At 36.8% G+C, this 27766-nt stretch overlaps 2 protein-coding genes across 2 annotated transcripts; both read left to right on the plus strand.

The window, feature by feature from the left end:
• The first annotated feature begins 16854 nt into the window (after window positions 1-16854).
• LOC137707431 (mitochondrial-processing peptidase subunit alpha) lies at window positions 16855-21237 on the plus strand. The gene is made up of 13 exons (XM_068446297.2): window positions 16855-17067; window positions 17632-17865; window positions 17970-18266; window positions 18619-18786; window positions 18990-19157; window positions 19297-19377; window positions 19521-19587; window positions 19711-19808; window positions 20229-20301; window positions 20391-20461; window positions 20593-20642; window positions 20728-20840; window positions 20936-21237. The coding sequence occupies exons 1-13, from the start codon at window positions 17032-17034 to the stop codon at window positions 20986-20988; spliced, it is 1509 nt and encodes a 502-aa protein (XP_068302398.2). The 5' UTR covers window positions 16855-17031; the 3' UTR covers window positions 20989-21237.
• A 1925-nt stretch (window positions 21238-23162) lies between these two features.
• Window positions 23163-26016, plus strand: LOC137708139 (uncharacterized). The gene is made up of 4 exons (XM_068447141.2): window positions 23163-23709; window positions 24523-24606; window positions 24672-24761; window positions 25432-26016. The coding sequence occupies exons 1-4, from the start codon at window positions 23296-23298 to the stop codon at window positions 25684-25686; spliced, it is 843 nt and encodes a 280-aa protein (XP_068303242.2). The 5' UTR covers window positions 23163-23295; the 3' UTR covers window positions 25687-26016.
• The last annotated feature ends 1750 nt before the right edge of the window (window positions 26017-27766 follow it).

Consider the following 27766-nt stretch of genomic DNA (forward strand, 5'->3'; position numbering starts at 1 on the left):
CTAACACACTGAACTAGACTCAAAAACAGAAAACTAAACTCTAATGACTCAAAACAGCACAAAACAAGCAAATTGACTCAAAATAGAAACTAAGGGTGACTTTGGATGAATTCTGACTTAACTTGACTCAAAACACTAACAGAAACAAATTAAAACAGGTCCTATCTAAGTAAAACACGAAATATTAAAAGGGAATTGGTTTTGACAAATTTAAAACTTAAACAAACAAACTTGCAGAAACTAAATAAAGGGTACGAATTTAGAGTAAATTAATGGGTGATAAGCTAGCTAGAGGGTCCTTCTCCACACATGACACATATGCATACAAATCGATTTCCAATTATTATTCCAATAAACTATGAATGACAATGCCCCAAATTAATTGTGAACTGCACAAATTAACTCTCAGATTTCCCTAATTTCATTGAATTGGACTCGGCGACGCAATCAAATTATTCGTATCAAGTTCCCTATATGAACTGCATGATAAAGATACATATCAAAGATCATTAAGTTTTATGAAAATCATAAGCATCAACAAGGCATTCGTAACTATGAAAAGCATGATACTCTTGCCAGGAATTTACTTAACACGATCATGACTAGCGACCTCCACTACTTGCAAATATAAGTTCATAACGATTAGGTGAAAATCCCTTATACTTTAGCTTCAAATTCATGCATGAAAACTAAGTGTGCACCCTCAATCAACATAGAAGAATAAGTTATTAATCAAGCAGTTAAGCAAATTGCACTCACGATTTATGAAACAATAATTGGAGGAAATCAATTCATATCACATATATGTTCATGGCTTTGAATTCTCCTCTAGCTAAAACGAGTTTAGCTCCTCATGTTCACAATTAAACAAGTACAATTAAATTTAAACATTGAAAACAAAAGATTGAATACACCTAGAAACGCTCCAACAATCCAAAAAGTCTTGAATGGCAGGTATGACTCCAAGCTATCCTTTGCTTCCTTGCAAAGTTGCAGCACAAAGGTGTTTGCCTCTGAAATTAGGTTAAAGTGTATGGTGGATGGGGTGGTACGAATCGTGGTCAGAGATGGATGAGTAGTCCCCCCATTTTTGTGCGGCAGAAACATAAAAATAAAGGAAGAAAGGCATGGCATTAATTAATTTTTTAGGGAAAGATTTGCACTCCAAATCCACATGGAAAAAGGCTAATTAAAATCAGAATCCAAGAGGAAAAGGGAAAGAAAGGTGCGGCAGGATCCTAAAGGGAAAGGGAAAGGGAGTGCACGGCAAGGAATTGGTTTTCTGGAAGGAATAAGTGCGGCACCCTTGTAGAAATAGGATTAAGCCTTCTAGAATCATATATTAAGGTGTCCTAATATAATATGGGACCCCCTGGTAGCTGGAACTTAGGTAGTGTAGGATTAGGATTGGGCTAAGACAGGTATTTTGGCTCATATTTCCTTCTTTCTTTGTTGAACTCCATATCTTCTTTGTCTTGAATTAATTCTTCCATCTCTTTTGCATATTTTTAGCCCTTCTTGAACTTCAAATTCGTCCATCCACCTTGCTCCATGCATGTGTTATCCATTCCAATCCTAAAATTGCTATAAAATGCTCCAAATTTCCTTTTCTTGCCACTTTAGCCAATTGAACCAACAAACACACAAAAATAGCTTAAATCACTATAATAAATAGAAACTAATTGATTAAATGCAAAGAAATAAGCTAGCAAAGTAGTATAAATATACTCCTATCACGGCAAAGGTAGCGTTTGATGCGGGATTTCGTTGCTTCAAGGGTCTTGGCGACTTGATTTTGAAACAAACGTTGCTACAAGTTTATAAGTTTGCAACAAAGTTGTGAAGGAATCGACACGAGCGCTTGTTGATTCTTCAAGGAAGTGCTTCAACTTTGGTCAAGATGAAGCTTCAGTTTTGGTTGAATGTTATTCAAAGATAGCTTTGGCAGCGTATTAATCTTCAAAGGTTTGGTAGAGGTTCTTCTGTGTAGAGATTTTTCGACCCTTATGCTTGTGGGATGACCTTGTATTTATAGGATTCTCAAAGCTTGCCTTTAAGTGTATTTGGCTTTGATTTATGTCATAATTCGTCCATGGGAGAATTTAGGGATGTTTTGTGTCTTAATTTCAGCCACTTTATTCCCTTGGCTGAAATTATGAGGCCTTGTTGCCTATTTTGTGAGCAATCTTCAATTCTTGCTTGTTTTATGAAGATGCCTTAACTTTCTTTCCGATTTTAGGACCAATCTAGACCCTTTTGCCAAATTTAAGGGAACTTTCTCCCTTGTGCCGATTTTTAGGAGGATTTTATATTTCCTTTGCTTGATTTGTGTCACATGTCATTGATGACTTGTCCATTTGTGATGAGTCATATGCCACGTGAAGCTTTGTCATGCATCATTTGTATGCAATGAAATTTACATGTCTACACGCATGTCTACGCCTAGATATCCCTAAGGCAATGGGCGAAAAGAGGCATCCAACAAGACAATGCTGGATTGCTTCAAGAAATCCTTTACAGACAAGCAGGGAAAGTGGCCAGATAAACTTCTCGGTGTCTTATGGTCGTGTCAAACAACCAAACGATGAGCAACCCGTGAAACTCTTTTCTCATTAGCATTTGGTTTAGAAGTAATCATCCTTCCCAATATCATCGCGCTGAGGATCAGCACCATATTGCCAACTTTGGAGCAAAATATAAAGGAGGTGGCCATTAATCTAGATCTAACAGAGGAGGAACACGAAAAGTTTATCACTCACATCACAACTTACCAGCAGCAGCTCTTCTCCAGCTATAACAAAAAGGCAAAGATTTGGCAGTTCCAGCCTGGAGATTTAATCATAAGAAAATCATTCATCACTACTCGAAGAGAAGGCTTCAAAAAGATGAATCCAATCTGGGAACGTTCGTACAAAATTAGCGGAGCAAGCGACAAGGGTAACTGCACCATCACCATCATGAACGACAAAGAGATCGACCAGCAGTGGAATGCCTACAACTTGTAGAAGTACTATGCATGACCTCCCATTTCTCACTGAGCACTGCTCCGATAAAATAAAGCTCAATGACTCAAGCAGCTCGACGAGCACTACCTAGCAAGCCGAGAACTATCCAGTTGTTATGCAGTTTCTACCTTTCAGCTAGGTTCGATATCATTCCTCTCATTTTTCAATGAAGATTCCTGAAACTATACATCACTTGGCTTGATTGTGTATCTGCAACAACTATCTACTCCTGCTCTCATTCAAGATTGTGCTCAATCAATGACCTATCATAGGAATTACGCCCCTGAGGACCAACATTGCTCTCTCATTAGGAGAGGGTAAACTATGCACTCCGAATATCCAGCGTGGATGGGTCAAACTACCCTGGTGTAACCAGAGCATGATGGCCTGTATTGGCATCCCTAAAAGTAGCCATAATAATCTTTTTCAAGGACCTATCATCGAAATTGCCCCTTTTCCCCCTCCCCAGGGGGCCAACCTTGCTCTTCCCCTAAGAGAGGTTAAACTACGCATGGTGAATATCCAAATGTGGATGGGTCGGGCTACCCTAGTGTAACAAGATCATGATGGCCTACGTCGACATCCCTAAAAGTAGCCACAATGGTCTTTTTCAAAGCTTAGCTAGATTTGAAAATTTTTAGGCCTTTAACTTGATCCACGGGGACTTGGGCCTCAAAAACGGAAAAGGTACGCTATGTAGCTCATCCTTTGGACGGCTGCCCAGGCAGATAGACCGTAGTTGAGCATCCTTGATGTGACCAGCTGCTGGAAACCTCGGTTAAGCATTCCCTATGTGACCAACTAACGATCTTTTTATTACGGAATAGTATTCCCTCTACCCGTTAGAGGAACATCCTTTTTGAGCATCTGCGATGTGACCAACTAACATTCACAACTGAGCATCCCTGGTGCAATACATAGGTGATCTCTGCAGGGATACAAAATTCTAGCTTCAGCTACATGCATGGGGTGCACACGATTGAGCATCCTTGATGTGACTAGCTAACGTAAAGAGCTGAGCGTCTTGTATGTGATGGGCAACTTATGGTTTATGGAAAACCTAAAGCTACAACTCATTTAACAAGTAACCTACACTTCTTAAAGATCTTTGGGAACCTAAAGCCATTGCCAATTCAACGAGCAGCCTATGGTTTTTGAAAGATTGTTTACGGTACACCCTTAGAGTAGTTAACTGCATAAATCTACAACCGCACAATCATGTGAAAAGGTAATAGGTTAACGCGAACATGCACTGCCTAGTGCAGAAAAACCCCTTGGGTTTACATTGATTCCTAAAATGTTGTGCTACTTGCTACGCAGTCTACATAATTGGTTACATAAAGTGAAAATAGTTCTTTCGAACCATTGCCCACAAAATTCAATAGAACCATGCACTTTTGATGTGAAAGCTTAGTGAATTTCATGTCCCATAAATCTTTAGTATGTTGTTATGATGGCCACGCAGCTTAAAAGATTAGAGAAATAACAACCAACTAAGCAACCTATGGTCAGGGGACAACAACACGAGATAAAACTCAGCAGTTCAACGCCCTAGAAGATCAAAGTTAATAACCGAGCAGTCTTGCAGACTCACCTGCTTCTGTAAGTAAGGTTTTTGGCTACTGACTCTCTGGTTAACAGCTTTGTAGAGGTCCTAAGCCTAGATCAACAATGATGTAGGTCATGCAAGCCTGTCTGCTTATTACAAAGCAGGGTTCTGTGCTAACGACCTTGTGATTAAAGATCTAGTGGACCACTGATACGAAACATGCAACTACAAAGGTCATTCGCCCTGCAACTTAGAAGTTTCAAAAGATGCCTCAAGCAAGCAAAGATTCGCACTTGACAACCAGAAGTTGGCACCTTAAGCAATAGAGATGGGCTTGATTGCTTTGTTTAAAACAGCCTGCTCAGTTGTTAATCCTATAAAAAACGCTTGGAAGCAAGGCAAAAAGACAAAGATGAAGTAAAGCGAAGGAAAAAGAAAAACAAAAAAGGAAAAGAAAGTAAATCCTAAAGTCTATCTAAAAAGACTACTCCTCTGCAGCTTAAACATCTTCAGCAGCAGCATCAACCTCTCGTGTTTCACCTATAACTGCCCTATCTTGGGCATCACTATCATAAACTGCCTTTACCTGGGCAACACCACTTTCGACCGCACCTAATTGGGCAGCCTGATCCGTAGTTGCTCTACCAATGGCACTCTTGAAGGAAAAATTAAGGAGATCTTCAGAAGAAATAGCAAAAAGCTCGAGGTCTTTATTAAAGATGGCGTAGTTAGACAGCATGCCAAGGAAATGATCTATATAGCCAATCTTATAGAAGTCAACTTGACCTTGGGCAAGAACAACCTCAAGACTAAACTTCTCACCCCTCAGCTGCTTATTCTACAATATCAGGTCGATACGAGCATTATGCAACTTATCTAGTTTATTCTTTAGGTTCTCATTGCCAGACAATGCTCCTTGCAGCTCCACTTCCTTGGACTCAAGTTTAATGACAACCTTTTTGAGTCGAACAACGCCATTATGCATGGCAAGCAACTTTACATCATTGGCATCGCAGGCAAACTGAAATTTAGAAATGGCACGCTCAAGGTTTTGCACTAGCAATGCTTGGACTATAATCACTTTCTCTGCAACACTGTATTTCCCCAGGATCGCATCAAGTTGAGCCTTCAAGTCACTGATCTCTTGGTGAGCAGTCTTAAGCTACTGAGCAGTGGGCATCGATACATCAGATCCTTTCAAAAAAGCAAGTTCAAACTCCAAATCTTTAATTTTATCAACAGCTAAGCAAGTTTCTGCTACCTTGGCTGCCGCTATCTCTCTAGTAACCTTGGCGTCATCCTGCTCCATACGAGTATACTCGGTTGCCAAGAACACAAATTTTTGCATCATAGCAAGAATGGAACGCCTTCGCGACTGAGCCTCACACTTGCTCACGTCATCAACAAACTTGGCACATACTTATGTGTCCTTACGCGGATCGAGCTTCAACAACGCATGGATCTCTGAAAACTTCCTTAAGGCTGGTTTGGTAGGCTGATCACGGCTGCTCATGCAGGCAGACGCTTTCTTCTCAACAATAGGGGCTGGCCCTAGCACCACTTTAGCAGTGGAATCGCCATCATCACTCTTCGCCGCTGCACCTACCTCTGGAATCGGATCGGACTTGGGCACGGAAGGCTGCCATGGAATAAACCTAGGCACATGGGGCATAACAGAACTCCTCCGCCGAGCAATCCTATCAGCAACAATTCTAGCAATCCTCGAAGCAGCAGGCTTCATAAGCTCAGATCCAGCAACCTTTTTTTTCCCCTTTAAAGAAGTCAAGTCAATCATGAGCCTTCATGATTGTCAATCATGTGGTTTAGTCTCTCAGTTGAGTTTTGATCTTCATAAAACCTTGATTCCCTGGCTTGAGCTATCACCCCATTAGTGTCGTAATGTTGGTACACTAAAGACACTTTCTGGTTGGAACCGAATAGAGAGTTCATAAATGAACTTTCCCATTCAAACAACATTGTTGTAAGCTTCTATATGGCGGTATATTTTGCATGCACAATGGAACACACTAAAGTCATTACTTTTAATGTTTCCACCCATATATCTCTTTAGTCATAATAAAGAGATATCCAATTATCTCTTCATTCAAAATGAAGAGACATCCAATTATGGACACGATATTAGATTCATAATCAAATACATTTAAGCTTCCATTGCATTACTCTAATTCTTCCTCATTCTTGAGGAATATATCCTTTAGTATTTCTTAAATACTTAAGGACTCATTTGACAGTTGCCATGGTTCTGATCCTGGGCTTACATTGATATCGTCATGTACCGATCTTGGCACAACTTATATGAATGCTTTTCATACAATATGAAATACATAAATCACCTTTATGTGTATGCATAAAGGATTCTATTTACACTTTATGCTTCTTTGGGAGTCAAAAGGGTACATTCCCTTTTAGAAGAGCAACTCCCAGTTTGACTGGAATTGTCCTTTCATTTGAAGTTTATCATTTGAGAAACTTCCTACATCTATCATCTATCAATAGGGATTGCGATAATCCAATTATATCTTGAAATCTATAGTTATAGATTTCCATCCTATGTATATAGACTATGTCTCCCATATACATTCTATTGTTATAGAATGTTTAAAGTCATAACTTTAACGAAGAAGAATTCCTTTCATTTCCAAAATTAATAACCCATATTAGGTCCAAACATTGAATCACCATTTAGCTGTAGCTAGCAATCTTAGAATTAACAGAAACCAAGACTACATCAAAGATAGTTTCTTCCAAGTCAACCAATCTCGTTGATTGTAGTTACCTTAAGCTATCATTTAGCTATGAAGGTTTCATTATTTCAGGTCAAGTGGTACTATACCATTTCCTTGAGTATATGTCGTATATACACTTAATGTAGTCATAAAGATTTTCATTCTTATTTTTTTCGAATTAAGAGGTGTAACTCTATGACATAGTCATAAAGTTCAAACCACTCAACTGAGATGATTTATAAATCCTTCTTGACTACCTTGGAGCTAGTGGTGTAGGAACTAGGTTGTTATATTTGTTGATCATCATCTTGTCTCTCAAAGAACCCATTCTTTGAATTCTATCTCTCGTTCATTTGCTCTTAGGCAAATCCTAGTGTAGGATTACAATGAACTACCCAACAAACAACATTTGTTAGTTGGTTTATAGAAGTGATATCCAAAGGTTAATTTAAGGATATCCCACAAGATTGTTCTCAAACAAATATTGCTTATTAGCACACAACCCCAAATCTTAACACGATTAAGACTTGTCTTTCTTTCCAACTACATCCTATGAAGTCATGAAAATTTTGGAAGATCTTCTAATTGATAATTATATTGTCTTAGAAGTTTATATCCTATATATGGGTAATTGATAACATCCAACAAACTAAATCTTTTTGAGTTCGTTCTTCTCCCAATGGAAAAATCCATTATCTTATGATGCTACTTTCCTTGATATCTTTCAAGGAAACTCTTCTAAAGTGTTATTTTTTCTTGGATCAAATCTAAGGAGGTAAATACTTTAGACGTCTTACTCATCAACTTACATTCTTGAATTCTTTGAAACCTTTTGCAAAGTATTCGGACTTGTGTTTATTAAAAAAAAAGATAGTCCAACTGAGAGCGATCTTCGGTGAATGTCATACATCATGAGTAGTATTATGTTGTGGACAAGTGCCACTAACATTTAAGTGAATTAACCTCAACAACTTTGTGATTCTTTAATCTTTCCAAAAGAATAAAGATTCAAACATTTCGCCTTTATACAGTTTTAACAAGAAGGCATTGGATCTAGATTTAACGATCCAAAGCATCCATCTATGACCAACTCGTAATTTATGTTTTTAGAGGTGTCACAACTCAGTTGGGATTAGTCACTACCTTGCAACCTTTTGTGTTTTAAGCATCATTATATTCTAAACAGTTAACACTACCACATCATCTCTATTATAGAGACAAACAATCAGATACAATAATCCAAGCATTCATTAATAAAGAACAATGTTTTGTCAAACAAAACATTCATCCATCTCTTATAGTGATGGAATTAGGTTCCTTATTCAAATTGGAATGTAAAGACAATCTTTGTTTTTCCAATTTCTTTGGTAGTTCATATGTGGTAGTAAGTACTATTTGCTTTTGCAGAGATCTATATTTGATTCACATTCAGAATGTGAAGTACTTTCTCTTCTCTCATTAATCTTCTACTTCTTATTAGCCACACTTTTACAATGATTGTAAAACATAGTTACTAATACGGAATCAAACATTCAAGTAGAAGAACCAACTGTTTTGAACTATTCAAGAACAATTTACAACACCTTTGAAAAGTGTGTTCTTGACACTTGCAAGACATTTCTTGCAAATACCCCTTCCAATGTCCATCCTTTCATAAAGAAAGTTTGTTCCCTTGGAGTTATTTCGCTTTCTTCATTTGACTTCTCCCTGGACTACAATAGTCATGGTCCTTAAATTCTCACTATCTCTCTTGAAACTTATTTCAATTATGTTATACACATCAAACGATTTGGAGAAAGTGCGGTTATTGTTCACTATATAGTTTACAATAAACTTAGTGAACCATTTGAATAGAGACTCAAAGATGAAGTCATTGGCTAGTTTTCGCCTCCTGAAGTGGTTTAACACTTCAACAATCAATGATTCAAAATCATCATAAGTCCATGTTGATGAACTATTTTTGTCAATCAACCATTATGTTCTAAACATAATTACAAACTTTCAAGAGTAGTAATGGAAGAATTATGACACTTAAAGTGTTGTCCTATTTTATGATAGACTTATCTAACATGTTCTTCCAATGATACATTATCAATAGGAAGATTGTGAGGATGAGACTACTTAGGTACATATACAATCCATTCAAGACAATCTATGGGATTGTGGCACCAAGTCTGGAAACTAAAGCCTTCGACTTTTCTTTGTCAAGTTTTGGATAGCGTTTGCAAATATATCGGTAAATAAATACATAACGAATATAAATTGATTGATTTTAAACCATTTGATCTGGGTCTTTAAATCAAATAGCACCACCCACTATTTTTGGCAAATTCCATATCCCTCATCGGAATTCGAGAGTTTTGGAAGAAACTCTTAATAGGGTATGGGAGACTCACCATTACCAAGCCCACCTCAGAAAAATATCATAGTGGCTAGCAACAATAATGATGAAAGGATAACGCTTTAGCCATTTACAACTTTTGTAATTACCCATCTGGTTTGGCCTCTAGAGAATGATGTCTTAGAAGAATATCATATTGGCACCATTGCACTTAGTTAAGTCATTCCCACTATGCTAGTTCAAGTAGGGGTTCAAGAATGGCCTCAGAAGAATATCATATTGACCATACTCATTGCCTATCTTCACTTCATCATATGTTTATAGGCTTCTCTTGAATGTAAGCACATACTTGTATACCCCAGAATTGGACAAATACAGTGTATGAGTCACAAATGATTGGAGCCTACCACGGTGGAAGGCCATGAAACAGTGTTCAAAGCACTCTCATGCTTATCAACTTAATAATGGTTTGGTTAAGGGTTTTTAGGTTTCATCACATATAAGCATGTATTTTAATCACATTAAAACAATTTGGTCCTATCACAACTATTGGTCCATGTGTTTGATTTAATAGTATATGATATTCCCACCATGCTTGTAAAACGGTTTTCAAATCAAGAGTATATGGTACTACTAACATAAGCTTTGCATTCATTGATGGACTACATAGTTGCCTTAGGGCCTTAGGATGACTATTAACCTTTGATTCAATCCAACACGAGCCTAGTGTTGGATCTCGGTCTAGGGATGGTGATTGATTTTAGTTACGCATTTAATCATATTAAGGCGTGTTTTCCTATTGGGCGTTGGACCCAACCACTCCAATTTCATGCATATCAAATAAAAGAAGAAAATTAGTACTTCAAAGTAAAGAAGAGCTTATGCTCTTTTACAACATTTGATCAAAAAAAATTACCTTAAAGTAAAGAAGAGCTTACGCTCTTTTACAACATTTGATCATATCAATTACAACCAAAATCTAATCTACACATTCTCATGGTTCAAACAAATTTGAGAGACGGCCTTTCACATAGCTCAATTATTGTAGGCTTAGGTTCTTAATCACCCTTTCTTTAATTAATTAACGCTTTAACTAATTAAGTTTGAATGCAACATTGTAATTTGGTTTTTGTATCCATAGAATTGATTTAGATGGAGCTAAATGAAATGAAAATCCAATTCTCATTTAAAGATACAAAACTATTTTGTTCTCAACTAATTTGGGCCAAAAAGCAATAACCTCAACCATTGGGCTATATTGCAAAACACAAACTTTTGAGGTCACTTTGTAAAAACACAAAAGTCCACTACTTCATGTAATTACAACTAGAACCCAAAAATTTCAACAAAAACAAAAACTTCATTAAAGGAGCAAAACAATTTATCCTTTAGTGATTTTGGGCATTTACATAAAAACGTAAACTTTTGGATCAAAGTACAAATACACAAAAGTACCAAAACTTTATGTAATTGCATAAAAGCCCCAAAAGTACCCCCATTATAGGGGTGGCCGGTTTTGGTAGGTGAGAGTGAGAGGATTTGTGGTTTGAAGGGTGATTGAAAGTTGTAAGTGATTGGTATGGTGTGAATAGTTTAAAAGGTATGGGTGAAGTTTGATAAATTCATACCATCCATCACTAACAAAAACAAATAAACAACCAAACACCTTTTGAATCAAAACAACGAACTTTTTGTTCTTGGCAAGAACATAACAAAAACAATGAAGAACATCCATGAAAACCCATAAAAGCTCCATGAACATGTTTCACCCAAAGACACCCCAAAAACTCTCAAACTTAAGGGAAAAATAACATATTACTATACTAGGGTACTTGGGGTTCCTAATGTCAGTTTAAAGTACTTTTAACAAGATAAACATGAACCCAAAAATCCACCCTTTGGATTTGGCCGAATTTCCCCATAAACAAGGCACCAAATTTTAGCTCCAAAATTCATGCTCGTATGAACTACATCTACAACATTTGAGATGGCAAATTTTCTAACAAAATTTACATTCAAAGAAGCAAGAATAAAGCTTGTAACAATTACAACACTCAAATCATAAACTATGAAAATACAAAACCCAAAAAGATTCACCAACTACTAGACCTAGGCTCTGATACCACTTGAAGGAAATATTTGTGAAAACAAGTTCATTTGAGCAACATCTATGCATGCAATTAACAATTAAAAGATGGAATCATGCTTGTATGCACTCAAAAACAAAACTTTACCCATGAAATTCAAAGCCTAGTAGTTATGGTGAACCAAGACTCAACTCAAGAACAAAGTGAGTTGAGAAATATTATACCTTTGTTGATTCCTCTTTGCATAAGTAAAGGCTAATCACCCAGAGATAGGGCCTTCATCCCTTACCTCTTAGCTCCAGGGATTTCTTGGATGATGATGGTAGAATAGATTCTCCAAGTTCCCAAAATAGAGAACCTCTAAGTCTCCACACCAAGGAGAGCATTGATGAAAAGATGAGTAACCTAGAGGAAGGAAGATTGCTAGCTAAGTTCTTCTAGGGTGGCCAGCCTCTTAGAGAGAAAATGAGAGCATGTGTTCTCTCCAATTTTCTCAAAAGAGAACCCTAATGACTTTTGGCTATAAGTGACACCTAGTAGTATGTCATGGCTACCCAAGCTAATTAGAAGGGGTGGAGAACTTATTCATTCTCTCATACAATACTTTTGACCACATTTTTTGGTTTGATAGTTTATTCATGTCTACTATCCAATGTAATTCATTTACTTATATGATTACCTTGAATGTGATTTGGAACGACTTCGTAAATCTCATTCATACTCTGCCCAGAGATTCTTAATCATATCATAGAGTATTCTCCTTCAAACGGTTTGAAGGTTAGAGATCCCTTGTTGTGCATTCATTTGCCTCCATGGCTAAGTGACTTAACCCCAATTATGTTGTGGACACCTTCTGACGGAGTGACTTTGACATAGTCAAAGATCAAGAACCTAACCACAAGACAACTATGATGCCTCAAGTCAAATGACTACTTTGCATTATCCCAATCATGAGTTCTCATGTGGCATGAGTATGAGAACTCCTTACTGATCATGTTCAGTGGGCTCATTCTCTATTGAGCACCTACATGCTTGTCTTGGTGTCAGTCACACCAATGACTTGAGACCAATCACTCTCTCTAAGAGAAGACATAGCACTTATTGATCTTAACGAACTGTCAATGCCCAATCGGCAATCCTATGATCAAGAACGTTTAGGATATGTATACGAAAAAGAATGATCTCATGAATCTAACTTCTTTAGATCACATTCTCCCAATTGCATATTCCTTGGACTTATTGTTTAAGCATATAACATTTATATGAGACGGCTTAAAACAATAATCTTTGCCCTTTATATTAAACTAAATTAGTTTAACATGTGAAATGTCCATAAAGTATCATCATATGATTGGTTTTAGGGACATTTCCAACATCATGGTCTTACATTAAGCTTCAAGTCCTTATATAAACCTGTTTTTAGGATTCACATCAGTTTCCTCTTTCAAATGTTTGACTGGAGAAACTGACTAGTCATTGAATCCATATTTACATAACCATCATTGTCACATCATTTGCATTGGTTGTGTTAGTTCTCGGTGTCACAAGGTGATGAGTTTAAGAGGAGCTGCCACTTCGTGAAGACCGTAGGAGTTGATTTCGTGTAAGGCACGGTTGCACAAAGGTAAAGCTGCTCTATAGATAGGTTTCTAGGAATTAAGCTTTGTATGGATCTTTATATATAGTCTTTGTTTACACTAGTGGATTGGACTCATTGGTGAGTCCCCGGTGTTTTAACCCAGCAGTGGGTTTTTTCGGCCAAAAACTCATTATGTTGATTATTGTGATTCTTGCTCACATATCTTGTTAATTTTGCATGTTACACATTGACTCTAGGGTTTGCAAATAGATAAGTGTTGTCAACAAAGTTTAATAAATTTTAAAAGTACACTGAATTGATCCCTTGTTAACTAGAGTTATGTTAGTAGACCAGGTATAATTGTTTATTCTCGGTTTTGCTAAACTAACAAATCTGATCTTAATTGACTAGTGACTCTGACTAGTCAATCAAGCATATATTGAATTTTAAATTACAGGATATTCCGCCTGGTACCAATTTCAGTGAGTTTATAAATTATGGTTGACAGGTTGCGTACAAGATATATGTGCTTCAATTTGTTTTGTTGAATTTATATTGTTCACTTTGGAATGATTTTTGTCGATGAATCTTTGCTAATTTTATGAATTCATGTGGTATTTCTTAACTCATGAAAGTAAGTTCATAGTAGATGTATAACTATGAGAATTCGTTGACAGGCTGTGCTAAGTAGATGTATAGATAAGAGAACTTGTTGACAGGTTGTGTCAATGATAAACATTATTGTATTTGGTTGTTATCAAGGTATATGTTGTTCAATTTGGTTGCGATGAATGGTTGTATTGTTATGTGTAAAGGAGATGGCAAATCAGGGGATTAAACTCGCAACAAAACATGAAGAATCTTATAAAGGAAGGGTTAACAACCTTTCTAAAGCTAGTCATGTCTTAGGAGTCTTGCATCACAAGTTTAATGATGCACAACTTGTTGAATTTAGGGCCTCATGCTTTGGACACTTAGAGAGTGTCGACAAGTTAGCCTTTAATGGGCAGCTGGTGCATGAATTGTCAATCCGTAGAGTGGAAAATCAGGGGGTGAATGACCTAAAGGGACTCACATGTTTAATAGGTTGTGAGATCACCTGGTTCACGAATAAGGACTTTTGCCTCGTTACGGGGCTTCATTGTGATGAATCCTATGATCTAAAGGTTGAGCCTTCCAACATTAGGGTGTTAACTAAGTATTTTCCTCAAAAGTTTGGTTTTGTTGGAGAGAGTAGCAAGGATAAGGGTAAGGGTAAGGTTGTGAAGGGCAAAGGTAAAGTGAAGACCACCCCCAAGAAAGCTACGAAAAATGTTTCAGTGACATGTGTCGAGTTTGAAACGACGTTTAAATAGTGCAAAGATGAGGATGATGCGTTAAAGATGAGGCTGGTTTACTTCGCCGAGGGTATGTTGGTAGGGGCGAGAAGTAATGTGGGTATGAACCTAGAGTACTTGGACCTCGTAAAGGACATGGATATGTTCAACACTTATTCATAAAGTGTGATATCATTCGAACAACTACAGGCCAACCTCTATTTTACTGCTGCTATGAAAGGGAGATGAATAGGTGATGGTGATGTGGAAAGAGATAAGGAAGATGAAGAGGAATAACCAATGGGAAGTAAGAGGAGCAAATATTCGAATGAGGCTGCAGAGGGTTTGGTTATGCCTTTCAGGTACAATTTGTTGGTTTGATTGAGCACTAATGAGGGTCAAATTGTTGTGATTATGATGAGCACTAATTCAATATACGTGCAGGTGTGGACATACGAAAAAAATCTCGAAACTGAAAAGCCACTACGTTATTGCAAGATGATTGATTTGGTAGCCATCCCAAGAATTCTTCAGTGGTCGACAACGAATAACTAGCGGATCCATGAACAGGTCCAAATGTACATAACTGAGAGCCGAGAGGTACGACCTTATTCCAAAAGTTATGAACTAAAGTATTGTGAAAGTATTTTAATATATGTTTGAATTCTGATAAATGTTTTTTAGTGTTTATGAATATGTGTTTTGAGAAATGTACATAATTGGGAGCAGAGTTGTATGACCTTATTTCAAAAGTTATGAACTAAATGCATTGTATTTACATAGATTATCTATGTAGTGGGTTCTATACATTTACTAGGATCCTAAAACCATTTTAATCCATTATCATAAACAAGGGTACATAAAAAGGTCCGATTACAAAGTTACACACAAATGAAATATAGCCACAAAACAAAAGAACAAACTCTAGGAACCCTACTATTCCTATGTCACAAGAACCGTTGCCGCCATTAGCAACCAAGGAAGAGGCAAATAACAAGCCTCGACAAGAGACCCATTGAGAATGGGGTTAGACTTTGTACTCAAGCCAACCCGTGTAATTCTCAATCAATTAGAGAAACGGTTGAAAATGACCTTTAATCCACTTGACCGACCACTGTAGACTCAAAGTCCACAAATGTGGTGGTAAGGGTGGGGATGAGCACTAGCTGCAATTTGAGGCAGAGAGGAAGCAGAAATTGAAAAATATATGGCATGAGATTTGAGAGGTAAAAGAAAGCAAGACTAAGTGAAAAAGGTGGGGGAAGAATAGAAACAAGAAAAAAACCACAAAATGGGCACATCATACAAATATGAGACGTTCGCTCATAACAATGACAAGAGCTAAGAAATTGCAAATCAGAGGGGTTGCCATCAACCCCAAAAAATGTTAAGCCGACGACAAAGGGAACTTTAGTTTTGGGTTTTGTGTCAGGCAGAAGGAACGAGGTCCGAGAAGGGGTGAAAATCTTTTTTCCAATGACTTCTCTAGAAAGCACTTGTACAACTCATAAGCACTTTTAAATTTTTTTGCCAAATATATAGACGGGTTGACAAACAAAGGTGCATGACATTGAGATTGTTGAAAATGCACCAATAACTTGCCTCATTGGTGATAATAATGTCAACACATTATTGTAGCATGTTTACTTACTTGGTATTAGAGAGGTCATAGATCAGTATAAGAATGAATGCGCATGAGAATTGAGATAATCAACTATCCAATTATCCCATGCTTGATTTTGGGGTACGTCATACCAAAATCAATGTGAAAACCAACTTACTTATTTATCATTTGGTTGTTAATAAGCGCAATGAAAATTATATATGTTTCTATTCCTTATTCGTAAACGTTCTCTTTATGTATATTGATTAAGGGTGGTGCTATTTATACACCCATTTTTACCTTATGTACACTCTTTGTTAATTTTTGTTTTTTGATGTTTCAGAATTCATTCGATTTGACGGTCGAAAATTAAAATAAGTCTGTGAAGGATAAGAAAAATGTGTGTGGATAGCACCATCCTGATTAATTCATACCCGGACTTGATCAAAATCAATTGGACATCACAAAAGTTGGGAGGATCTATAATGGCCGAACTCAAAAGAGAGTTGACCCAAAATAAACCCCCACAACAAGGGTTTGGTCCAACATACTCTCGTCACAAAATCCTTCTTCTTGGGCCTTTACTGGCCCAGTAAATGAAGCCCAACACTAACTGTAACCAAGTTCATGTCTCCGAAACTGCATTTCTTTTATATTCCAACAGCCACTCTCTCTCTCTCTCTCTCTCTCTCTCTCTCTCTGTTGTTCTCTCAGAAAGAGCTCAAACCTTTAAAGAGGAACAGAGGCTGCAAAAGTCCCCAATCGGTTTTCTAGGGCTGCAATCAATCTTGAGCTTCCATCGCCATGTACAAAGCAGCCTCCCGACTCAGGTCCCTCAAGGTCAGTCGCAATCTCTCTTCTCCCAAAACCCTAACTATCTGCTCCGTTTCCTATGCATTGTAAACCGAATGGAATTCGTGTTGTGAGATCTGCGTTTATCCTTTCTGGGTTTTCATTTTCTGGAATTTTTAACGATTGTTTGACCAATTTTGGGTATTGTTTTATTGATTGATGCGGATGTATAGCATTTTAATCTGATTAGATTTCATTTGGAGCGGCAAGTGAGGATTTTTATTTTTAATTGGAGAAATAAATTGGAAATTAGTTTATAGTCTTCGTGAATTATGTGTAGTTTTCCTAATTAAATGAGAAATCTAATTCCAATCGATATACTTATCTATTTATTTGAGAAAATTTAAAGGGATTGGAGTTTCTACTATTTGGTTTGTGTTAGGGATAGATGATATTGTGTATTTGTAACATGATTGATGAATATCGTAGAATTAGAGTTTCTGATTGAAATTTGTGAGGAGCAATTTAGGATAGTTGCTGGATGCGAAATGTCATTGTTCTTGATTTTTTACATGTCATTGACTGCTCCGTGATGTGAATATGTCCGAGTAGGGCCGTGGAACTTTGGGGGCCACCCGGTTTGCAACAAGTGCAGCTGTATCGAAGCCATCATCTGGGGGTCTCTTTAGCTGGCTGACGGGGGAGAGCTCAAGTGCTCTTCCTTCGTTGGAAACCCAACTCCCAGGTGTTAACCTTCCTCCTCCAGTACCTGATTATGTTGAACCAAGCAAGACGCAGATTACAACTCTTTCTAATGGTGTCAAAATAGCTTCAGAAACTTCAACGGTATGTAATACAATGTAGCTAAACTTTTCTTTTCTTGTACAGCTTTCTCATTTGACTTTCAATCTTGTGGATTAATTTTGGCTCTTTTTGTGTTGAGTATTCAGAGTGCTGCAGCGTCCATTGGAATATATGTGGATTCTGGTTCGATATATGAGACACCAGTATCCAGTGGTGCCTCACACTTGCTAGAACGATTGGCTTTTAAGAGTACAACCAACCGGAGCCACTTACGCATTGTGAGAGAAGTGGAAGCAATCGGTGGTCACATAGGAGCCAGTGCCTCTAGGGAGCAAATGGGATATACTTTTGATGCTATCAAGACCTATGTTCCCCAGATGGTGGAACTACTTGTTGACTCTGTGAGGAACCCTGCCTTCTTGGAATGGGAAGTCAATGAAGAGGTAAAATTTCTAGTTCTTAAATATTCTGTCAAAGTTATTAGACATCCTTTTTGGGATTCATTGGACAAATTATGTTGCATTTATATACCACTTATAGTTAGTTATGGTATTTATAAGATCGGAGGAGTTGGGGTGGTAGAAGGTTGTCTTGTGTTTAATTTTGTATTTCCAATTTGTAAAAAAACAACAGAACTTTTTGACATATTCCTCTACTGAGAATTAGTTTGGCACTTGAAGGAGAGAAGTTTGTTTGAATTAGGGAGGATTCAAAGAGGAAAAGTCTTGACGATTTGTTGTCAATTTCATTAGTTGTTCAGTCGTTCTTATTTCAGTACACTTGATTTTTATACAGCTCAATAAGGTGCGGGCAGAGATTGGAGAACTTTCTAAGAATCCGCAGGGCTTACTCTTGGAGGCGATTCATTCTGCTGGTTATTCTGGTGCATTGGCTAATCCTCTTTTGGCTTCTGAATCATCACTGAACAGATTGAATGGCAGCATCTTGGAGCAGTTCATTGCTGTAAGATCTTGAAACCTATTAATACTGTGTACTCTTGCGAACTATCCCTTACCTAAAATTCAATACTGCATGCAGTGTAGTTCTTATTTATTCAAATAACTTGGTTTTCTTGTTTACTTTTTTATAACATTGTTCTATCCTTATTTCCTATTAATGTCTGATCTGGTGTGACTACTGACTGGTTGCTGACGTGGGAATCTCAGGAAAATTATACTGCTCCTCGTATAGTTCTTGCAGCATCTGGGGTTGATCATCAGGAGATTGTATCCATTGCAGAACCACTTCTCTCTGACCTACCGAGTGTGCCTCGCTATGAGGAGCCACTATCCAAATATGTTGGAGGAGAGTTCCGTTATCAAGCTGATACACCAGTTCGTATTTCTGTCCATTCAAGAGTTGTTTCTTCTTTCCTTCATACTTCCTCATTGTCTGATACCCAAATGTAGGAAATTGTCACATAAATTATTTAGTTTTGTTGCTAACATGCTATCTGCTATACTCATCATCCAGGAAACACACATAGCTCTAGCATTTGAGGTTCCCGGTGGCTGGCGGCAAGAGAAGCAAGCCGTCCTTTTGACAGTTCTCCAGGTTCCACATTTACTCTTGGAATGTTTAACATATTATTACAGATATTTGTAGAATCATCTGGTTATTACTTATTGATACGTCATCATAATAAAGACTCAATTGTCATGTATAGATGGGTGACGATAACAATTGTGTATTTGCAGTTGCTGATGGGAGGTGGTGGCTCTTTCTCTGCTGGGGGCCCTGGAAAGGGGATGCACTCAAGGCTATGTAAGTTTTATCTAGGCTTCTAGTTTGTTGCTAATTAGCTAGAGTGCTTGACTATTATTCTTGTTTGGTTGGATATTTTTTTTACATTTTTATATAATGATCATTATGTTTGTTTGACAACAGATCTCCGCGTCTTGAATCAGTATCCACAGATCCAATCCTTTTCTGCATTCAACAGCATCTTCAATGATTCTGGGTTGTTTGGCATTTATGCTAGCACTGTAAGGCTCAACCTTGAGCTCTCTGTCATTGTAGTTAATGTTGATTTCTGGGGTAGTATCTGTGTATGTGGGTGTGTATGACTAGGACAGAAGATAGATTTATCGATATGGCATCTACCTGCTTTCACATTATAATTTGAAGTCTGGCAATTGATATTTTCTGTTGGAACAACCCATGCTGTTTTTCTAGCGCATTTACCATGAGTTTATAATTTCAATTCTGGCCATTGGAACTAATTTCATTAAGCTAGTTTTATGAAGATGGTTTTTCTCTGTTGAACAACACATATCATGATGGTTTTGTGTCTGCCTTTTATCGAATAATACGAATCGCCAATTGGCTTGATCATTTTGTAAAATAATTAATGCAGGAATCTTATATTTGAAAATGATTTCTTTTGTTGCTATTTTTGAATGTAGGGCTCTGAATTTGCATCGAAAGCAGTTGATATAGCAGCACAGGAATTACTTACAATTGCAACACCTGGACAAGGTTTGCTCTTTTTATTTCTGACTTTCGTCTTGTTTCTGAATGAACGATTTCTGATTTATGTTTCTCATCGCTGCCTTTCTTGTTTGCAGTTACGGATGTACAGGTCAAACGTGCCAAGGAGTCCACAAAGGCTGCAGTTTTAATGAATCTAGAATCTAGAGTATGCCCTCTCTCTCGCACACACATGATTATGCGGCAGTGGTTCTCTGATGCACTAGTTTGTTCTTAATTTAAGATTTTTGTTGTTGAGGTTCGGTCATTCTTAATGGGTCTTCATTTTCCATTTCGCAGATGATTGCATCAGAGGATATAGGAAGGCAGGTTTTGACATACGGAGATAGGTAATTCAATAACTGCTCTGTTTCTATTTGGTAAGCTGTATTTGTTGTAACTTGCTAAAACATACATTACTATTTACCATTGCAGGAAACCTGTGGAGCACTTCTTGAAGACAGTGGAAGGAGTGACGTTGAAAGACATTACTACAATTGCGCAGAAGATTATCTCTTCACCTCTAACACTGGCAACATATGGCAGCGGTAATTTCCACTTTCTTAGACACTGGTCTCGTCGTTGATGTTTACTGGCATTGATTCAAGGGTGAGGAAATTAACCCCTCGTGTTTTTGTGGCAGTTGTACATGTACCGGGTTACGACTCAATTAGCAGCAGGTTCCATGCAAAATGAGAGGGTGCCTCTGTTGCCCGCTGGCCGTAATTTTTTGAATCGCGTGGCTACTCACGGCTTCCAAGCTATTCTCCTTTTTTTAGCATTTGTCGAAATAAAATTTTGAAAGGATTAATTTGATCCAAATTACTTTCATGTACGATCAGGATTCGTTTTGGCAATACTATTTCTTTCCTCTCTGCGGGAGAGAGACAAACCTTTGTTGTTTTTTGCATGTTAATATTTGTTAAAATTAAGAGCTACTTAATACTACAGTCTAGTGATATTTTTCTTCACTTGTAAGTTAGAGGTCTTAGGTTTTATTTTCGTCAAAGACGAATTTGAACCATGTTATTGCTAGCTCATTGTGAGGCTAAACACTCTTCTCTTTTGTAGTATAGATGATGTAGTTTGTTCCAAAAAAAAAATATATATATTTGTTAAAATTCTTTTCTTAACCTATTTTGGGTGTTAAGTTTATGAGGAAATTGTAGCAATGGTTTTTCAACTAAAAATTCATTACTATTGGTTCCTCAACTAATCAAAACGTGTAGTTATGATCATTTTAGTCAATTCCGTTAGAATTCTATTAAAAAGAGTTATGTTTGAAGGATCATTGCTACAATTGAGTTAAAGTTGAAGGACCATTGCTTTAGTTGAGTTAAAATTGAGGGATCATTTTTCCAGTTGAATTAAAGTTTGGGGACCATTGTTATAATTTTTTTAATTTGATTTTCCATATTTAACCCTTGATCTAGCCTCGCGTGATTCCTTATGACGGAAGTTCTAACGCAGTTGATGAAAATGATCATAAATGCATGTTTTAATAAGTTGAGGCATCAATGATAATATATTTTTAGTTGAGGGATCATTACTCCAATTAGATAAAAGTTGAGAAACCATTGCTACAATTTATAAGTTTTTACTCTCAACTCAACAGGAAGAGTAATTTAATTACGGGTTAGAGGAATCACTATTAAGATTTGAGACCCCGTCAAATTCTATTATGCGCTCCGATTTAATAAAAACAAGAGCGCGTTCTTCAAAAGTCGAAAGCTTTGTAGCTTGTATTCTAATTTGCCATCAGAAAATTACAACAATTGAACACTGTCAACGAGCAAGTGGCTATTTACCACAGTTATGAAAATAAGTTGATTTTTTGTATGACGGTGTGAGTTCAAATTTCGTCGGTGGTTAATCTAACATCTAATTTAACAAAAATGGATTGTTTGACTAAAAAAAAAGGGAACACCATCAACGAAGAAAGTGAAAGAAAAAGAAATGCTTTTTATCTTTTTCATTTATTTGTTGTTAGTATTCTGATTTAGAATTTCCTAATCTGGCCATTCTCCGTCGTTGGATTGGATAGATGCCCAATATAAGGACTTCAACTAATTTTTTTAGCCGATTTTCCTCCTACTGTTAGTTTTTCATAAATTTCATACAAATTAATATTAACTCTGATCATGTGCACACCACATAACTCTCATTTGTAGACAAAAACGTCAATTCGCTAGACCTTTAAACACAAAAGCTACAAAATCACACATATTTGCATAGGTTTATATTTTAGAAATCTAAGGTTTTCAATTATTTTAAAGAATGAAGCGACCGAACTACCCACACTTATTTTGGATGAAATGAATGAAAAATTAACAGTAGGGGGTAAATCAACAAAAAAAATTAGTTTAAATCCTTAATTTTCCAATTAAAAAGTTCAAGGGGGAAATCGAAAGTTAGGTGATAATTCAGGAGGCAAATTGGCAGTTTACTCATATAACATGATATGACTTTTATTTAGGAAAACTAATGAAAAGGGCTTGAAAACTTTAAATCTTAATGATAGGAACAAAATAAAGGGTAAAGTGAATAGTATCATGATTGACTTTTTAGTGTAAAAATGTGGTTTTTCGTTAAAGTGAACAGTACCGCGGGCTTTTCGTTAAAACTCCCCTTTTATTTTGGTTAAATTGAGGAGAGTTTTAACGAAAAACTCGCAGTACTGTTCACTTTAACGAAAAACCATATTTTTACACTAAAAAGTTAATCCTGGTACTATTCATTTTATATTTTATTTTGTTTTTATCGTTAAAACTAAAAGTTTTTGAATCATTTTCATTAGTTTTTCTTAAATTGAAATGATTTTGTCTAAAAAATAAAAATTTATTAAAGCCTTTCGACAAAACCATTGCAACGACAACGTTTCGAGCAGTTTAAGCTTTTCGCAGTTTCTTCACAAACCAACTCCTCCGCCGCCGCTGCCTCCACTTCACTAATCCTCATCCCTCTGGTAATGATTCAGTAATACTACAACTGCAAATCGCAATTATGCTGAGAAGACGACTCCCATCCCTTCTCTCCACCACCATTTTCACCTCCTCAATTCGCACCAAGCCCCCTCTCACCCTCCCCACACACTCACCCATCCCATCTCAATCCCTACATTTCCTCCCATGCCTAAACCCTAACCCTAGCTTTAGCAATGACAAAGGGTTTGGATTTCAGGGAGTGAGAGCCTACAGTCTGCTGAGCTTGAACGATCTGAGAGGCAAGGTGCCCAGGAAGCAGAAGACGAGGAAAGGCCGTGGGATTGGCTCTGGTAAAGGCAAGACTGCCGGTCGAGGCCACAAGGGTCAGAAGGCTCGAGGCTCTGGGAAGCTGGGCTTCGAAGGTGGTCAGACTCCGCTGCGCCGTCGTTTGCCCAAGCGTGGCTTTAACAACCCATTTAGTCTCACTTTTCAGGTACCCTATCCTCTTTAATTTCTTCTATGTTTGTATCGTGCATTTCTATTGGTCGAGTTGCCCCGAAGTTCTTGAATACGAAGGAAATGTAGTGGAATGAGTTTAACCACTGTCAAGGTCAATTCCTTTCTATTGGAAATTTTGTATACTTTGTTTCTTCTAGTTGTTATATTCCGAAGCAGTAGCAGATGCATAAACATAACCGCTCAATTGAGATTGATTTAATTTACAGGAATATGTTGCTTATTAGTCATGTACTCTGTCTATACAATGCGTGCGCATGTGTGCTGACACAGACAACATAAATTTGTGAAAGCCATAGTTATATCCCTCCTGATAGAGATAGTAAGGAAGTAACTTCCATAGGCGCTCATAGTTAGCTGGTACTGAAGTCAATATTAATTGTCGTTATGTTGCTACTTGTTTCTCTGTTGGTACAACGAATGACTCGCACGTTCGTTTGATAATTTCCAGTGCTTATGCTCGAAGTTTGATATTTGCAATAGAAAAGTACTTGTTGTTAGTACCCTTTGGTGTAATTGTATGTCTTGCCTCAATGCTTGAGTAGTAGTTACTTTTATACGTACATACATACATGTGTACGGATTCCTCAATGCTTGAAAACCATTATGCTCCGGATATTTTTGTTTTAGATTATTTTTTTCGGTTGATATTTTTGGTTACATAGCAAACTGATTTTATCATTCCTTTTGATTTTTAATATATGTAAGCCTTGTTTATATTTCTGAGGGCTGTTAAATATTAACTTTATTTCCAATCATTTTCTGATCTGCGTACATGTCGTTGTGGCAGCCTGTAGGATTAGGAAAAATTGCTACACTTATAAATGCAGGAAAGATTGATTCGTCTGAGTTGATTACAATGAAAACGCTCAAGGTACGGTCAATTGCACTATTTCCTCCATCAACTTTTGTTCAGTCGGGTGATTATTGTTACAATAGGATACAGGGGCAATAGGGAAGCAGATTAAAGATGGAGTGCGATTGATGGGACGTGGTGCTGAACAGATCCAATGGCCAATTCATCTAGAGGTATGTATTCATCTGGGCATTCCACCTGACATGGACTTGTGCATTATGCGGGTACTCCTGTACTTCTTGCTTCCTCTTCACTGTTTCTAGATTTAAAATTTCTGCCTTTACCTCAAAAGTGTATGTGCTCTTCGTAGCTGGATTATATGTTGATATCATCACTGGCTTGAGAGTCTCTCACCACTTCAATTTGTATTTTGAACCAAGGAGTGGCGATGTCAGTTAAATATGATATATAGATTACTGCTAGTCCAATGGTTTGCTGATGTCGTTGTAATTTACGTTGTTCTTTGTAGTGTTTAGTAACATAACCTTTGATCTCCGTCAAATTTTATCAATAAAAAAACTGTTCAAACTTGATTCTGGTAAGGCAGAACCATGCTATGACTGGAAAATGGTGATCATGTTCATTAGTGGAAATTTAGTGATGGCTTGAAATGTTTTCAGGGTATAGAATTATGAAATATTACAATAATTAATTCGGGATAGAATTTTGAAATTAGTTTACAAATGAACTATCAGTCCATTACTATTTAGTGGTGGCAGATACTTTTTACGCTAATTATTATTCACATGGATATGGAGTAAATGCAGATGGGTCAGACTTTGGGTTTCATTCCTCTTTTTGTTGCATGCAACTCAAAAATGGACTTACGAGAGAGGTTTGCAGGTATCACGTGTCACCGTAAGGGCAAGGGAAGCTGTTGAAGCTGCAGGTGGGTCTGTTAGAAGAGTGTATTACAACAAGTTGGGCTTTCGAGCATTGCTTAAACCTGAGTGGTTTGAAAAGAAAGGCAGGTTATTGCCGAAAGCAGCTAGACCTCCCCCAAAACAGAAGGATAAAGTTGATAGCATTGGCCGCTTGCCAGCCCCAACGAAACCAATTCCTTTTTTGACAGAAGACAAAGAAGTGGCCTCTACTTGACCGAAGGAGCAAAAATTGTTTGTTCTTATTCAGATATCTGTACGTTTAGACCCAGTTCCTTCTTCAAAGTGCTTTGCATAAATTGTTCTCCGTCATAAGAAACAGTGAGTTGCAAGGAAAATGATCTGTCGGGATAGATTGAACGAGGAAAGCTTTTTGTGTCGGTATTGCTTTTGATTAGCTGATTTTCTTACATTGTCTTACGAGTTAATTGTTCCACACTTCTTGCTTGGTTGGTGTCGCTTGCTACTTGGGCTGTGAGCGGGAACTTAGTTTCCATGCCCATGAATTGCTGTTGCAATATGATGCCTATAAGTAATTTTCAGCAAATTATCGTGCTTAAATTTTTACAATTTTTCTTTGAGTAGAAGCAAAGAGTTATGCTTCCGTCTTTTTGTAAATTATGTTTTTGTTATCACTTGGGGGAGGGGGTCGGGGATTCAAACTTCGAACCTCTTTCAATGTACCGCATAGTGGATTTTCCAAGTTGGTAGAGGTTCCACCAGACTAAGACCTGGTTTGGTACTGAGGTGATTCTGAAAAAAGATGCTATCAAAAGAAGCTGGGAGCTGTTTTTGTGTTTGGTAAACACTCAGCTTCAGCTTTTTTTCACAGTTTTGGATGAAAAAAAGCCAAAAACAAGAAGCTACAAAACCTAGCTTTGAAAAACTGGCTTTTTTTCACATCTGTTTTACATAAAAGTTTACCAAACACTCTAATACTGCTTTTTTTTTTTCAAAAGCACTTTTACAAAAAAGTTTACCAAACACTCTGCTGCTTTATTTCACAGCTGCTTATTCTCACAGCACAGCAGAAGCAGCTTTTTTTCAAAGCACAGCAATACCAAACCAGCCCTAAAATGGTGGATTCGAAGATTCGAACTTATAACATTGGAAAGAGAAATACCATTGGACCAAAAGCTTCCAAGTCCTATTATTCGACATAAATTTTATTTAAGGAAACAAAGAATTATATATAAACCAACCTCACAACTGTCTCTTCGGAGTTCTCCATAGCTCAGGCTTTTTGATGCAAGATCCTCTGAACTATTAACGGACCAAAGGAGCTTCTAAAATATGTCAATCTGCTGAATAATGCTGAGGATATTGTAATATCTAAGGAGAGAAAACAGATGGATGGATAAATGATAGTCTCAAAAGAACACCAGAAGAACTAATCACAAGTAGTTATCAAATAATTTGCAAGCAACATAAAATGATGGCAAAGAAAAAAAGCCAGAGTCACATTGAGATCGTAAACAGTTGAAGCTTATTTGCTTCAGAGTCCGCAAGCAGAAGGTTAGGCCATCTCCAATGGATTAAGGCATATGGCTATGAGCTATGTTATAGTCCGAAATGAGAAAAAAAAAAAACTATTTCCAATGAGAAAAAAAAAAAACCATTCCAAAATTTCCTGCATACACATAAAGATGCAATCTTTTCACATATTTAACCTTTATCAAATTACCCACGTGGGAGAATTACGGTAAATAAACAAGTAGTTTTGTGAGTAGTTTCTTCATCGGTATCATTGAAAGAAAAAAAACTGCCAACTAGAAGGGTAGTTTTATTCTGTTAGTTTAGATTTTTTTTATAAAAAAAAAAATATATATATATATACATATATATAAATATATATATTTTAAATCTTAATTAAAGAGGGATACTTTCGAACTTATAAATGATTCACCTTTTTTCCTCCGGGCTTTATATATAGACTCCTAGCATTATATATATATATATATATATATATATATATATATATATATATATATATAATAATAATAATAAACGAATAGAAACTAGAGGCTTTTAGATCCAGGTTTGAAAACATAGATTATTTTTAGGAGTGAGTAGAGTTATCAAATTACATGTTTTTATTGCTTTTATACTCATTTATATTTTCTAAAAATATTAAAAATCACTTAAAATCTTCTAATATTTTCCAACTCCAAAAATCTAATTAATATATTATAAAAAAAAAACTAATATACTAACATAAATCTATCTGCAGAGCATTCTACTCTAAAGTAACAAATATATGGATGTATATTATACCTATAAGCGAGATATGATACTTG

The sequence above is a fragment of the Pyrus communis genome, chromosome 17 (assembly GCF_041283825.1).
Source record: "Pyrus communis isolate YQ-2024b chromosome 17, ASM4128382v1, whole genome shotgun sequence".
Lineage (NCBI taxonomy): Eukaryota > Viridiplantae > Streptophyta > Magnoliopsida > Rosales > Rosaceae > Pyrus > Pyrus communis.